General features: G+C 44.4%; 1 protein-coding gene across 1 annotated transcript; it reads left to right on the forward strand.

Moving 5' to 3' along the window:
* The first annotated feature begins 481 nt into the window (after positions 1-481).
* On the forward strand, positions 482-1,398 carry LOC119770196 (craniofacial development protein 2-like). Its single transcript, XM_038264645.1, has 2 exons — positions 482-556; positions 619-1,398. The coding sequence occupies exons 1-2, from the start codon at positions 482-484 to the stop codon at positions 1,396-1,398; spliced, it is 855 nt and encodes a 284-aa protein (XP_038120573.1).
* The last annotated feature ends 704 nt before the right edge of the window (positions 1,399-2,102 follow it).

Below are 2,102 nucleotides of genomic sequence, written 5' to 3' on the forward strand. Positions count from 1 at the left end.
AATCATTTAACTTTACGTTGTTTCGACTTGTTAAAAATACAAATTATTTTGTTTAGGATTGAGATTTGATTTGACATTATTGGGTATAAACTTCATTAGAAAGGTAATCTGCACAAATAACTTTATAATAGATAGCTGGTATTGCTCCGTTGGATCCAGAATTCGATATTCAAAACGAATTTTGGATCCAGCGGAGCAAAAAATTTTTTTTGGTTTGTGTAAATTTACATCATTTTTGTTGGAAATTTACACGATTTTAAAATATTTCGATACCGAATGTTTACAATGAAAAACATGTAAATTTCCGATGAATCTAATGTAATTTACATCATTTATCATGATACCTTTGGTACATGATAAATAATGTAAATTTACCGGAATATTTTTTTCTGTGTAAATCACAGTATTTTATCCTTTGTAGATGTGGGGTTGGTGCAGGCCACACGAACCCGCCGTAAAACACCAGTGCAGGAAGCACACGATGCGAGCCGGACCAATCGGCACGGAACTGGACTTCTTACGAGGTCCCACGATTGGAAGCTCGGAACGTGGAATTGCAGGTCTCTCAAATTTGACGGGAGTATCCGCATACTTTCCGACATATTGAGGGTCCGCAAGTTCAGCATCGTAGCGCTGCAGGAGGTTGGCTGGATAGGCGCGGAGGAGGTGCAAGAGTACAGAAGGATTGGCTGTACAATCTACCAGAGCCGCGGCGAGAAAAAGAGGCTGGGGAAAGCCTTTATAGTGCTGGGCGAAATGCACGATCGTGTGATTGGGTGGACCCTGCTCACCGACCGAATGTGCGTGTTGAGGGTTAAGGGCCGTTTCTTCAACATCAGCATCATAAACGTGCACAGCCCGCACTCAGGAAGCGAAGATGACGAGAAGGACGCATTTTACGAGCAGCTGAACTGGACGTACAACAGCTGCCCAAAACATAACGTCAAAATCGTCATCGGAGATTTTAACGCTCAGGTTGGCCAGGAGGAGGAATTCAGATCGGTGATAGGAAAGTTCAGCGCCCACGTACGCACGAACGAAAATGGCCTGCGACTGATCGACTTCGCCACCTCCAAAAACATGGCCGTACGAAGCACCTGCTTCCAGCACAACCTCCGAGACAAGTACACCTGGAGATCACCGCAAGGAACGGAATCACAAATCGACCACGTTGTAATCGACGGTAGACACTTTTCCGACATCATCGACGTCAGGACCTATCGCGGCGCCAACGTCGACTCGGACCACTATCTGGTGATGGTGAAAATGCGCCAACGACTTTCCCTGGCGAAAAGCGTTCGGTACCGCCGCCCTCCGCGGTTGGATCTGGAGCGACTTAAGTTACCGGAAGTCTCCCGGTACGCGCATTCGCTGGAGGCTGCGTTGCCAGGAGGGTGAGCTGTTGGAAGCTCCTCGAGGACTGCTGGAGGAGCGTCAAGGCAGCCATCACCAACGCAGCAGAAAGCACCATCGGATTTGTGGAACGAGGACGACGGAACGATTGGTTCGACGAGGAGTGTCGAGCGATTTTGGAGGAGAAGAATGCAGCACGGAGGGCAATGCTGCAGTACAATCTCCGTGATTACGAATAGGCGTATGAAGTTTTATTGTTTATTCGTCAAGCTTATGTAGACTACTTACAATTTTCTTACATACTAGATATTATTTCTATTGTATAGATTTTTTCGTAGTTCCGGTTTAGACATGTCGAAATGTATGTACTGTGAATTTTCATTATAAAAGCGCATCATTTGATTTAATGGCGAATTTTTTAAATAATTTGTCGTGTATGCAGTTATTCTAAAAAGTGGTGAATGTCTAAGAGTACGGCTTGGTTCATGAATACTATTGCGTATTTCTGACAATAATGCTGCTGACTGTATGCGTTGAGAAATAATGTCGTTGATGAAAGAGAGCATGGCAAATTTACGACGTTCTTGTAATGATTGTATGTTTATGAGCATGCAGCGTGCTTCATACGATGGGAGAGGAAATGCAGTCCAGTTAAGTTTACGTAGTGCGTACAGTAAGAATTGTTTTTGGACAGATTCAATACGTGCTTGGTGTACAGCATAGTATGGATTCCAGACGATACTACAGTA

Source organism: Culex quinquefasciatus, chromosome 1, assembly GCF_015732765.1.
Source record: "Culex quinquefasciatus strain JHB chromosome 1, VPISU_Cqui_1.0_pri_paternal, whole genome shotgun sequence".
NCBI lineage: Eukaryota > Metazoa > Arthropoda > Insecta > Diptera > Culicidae > Culex > Culex quinquefasciatus.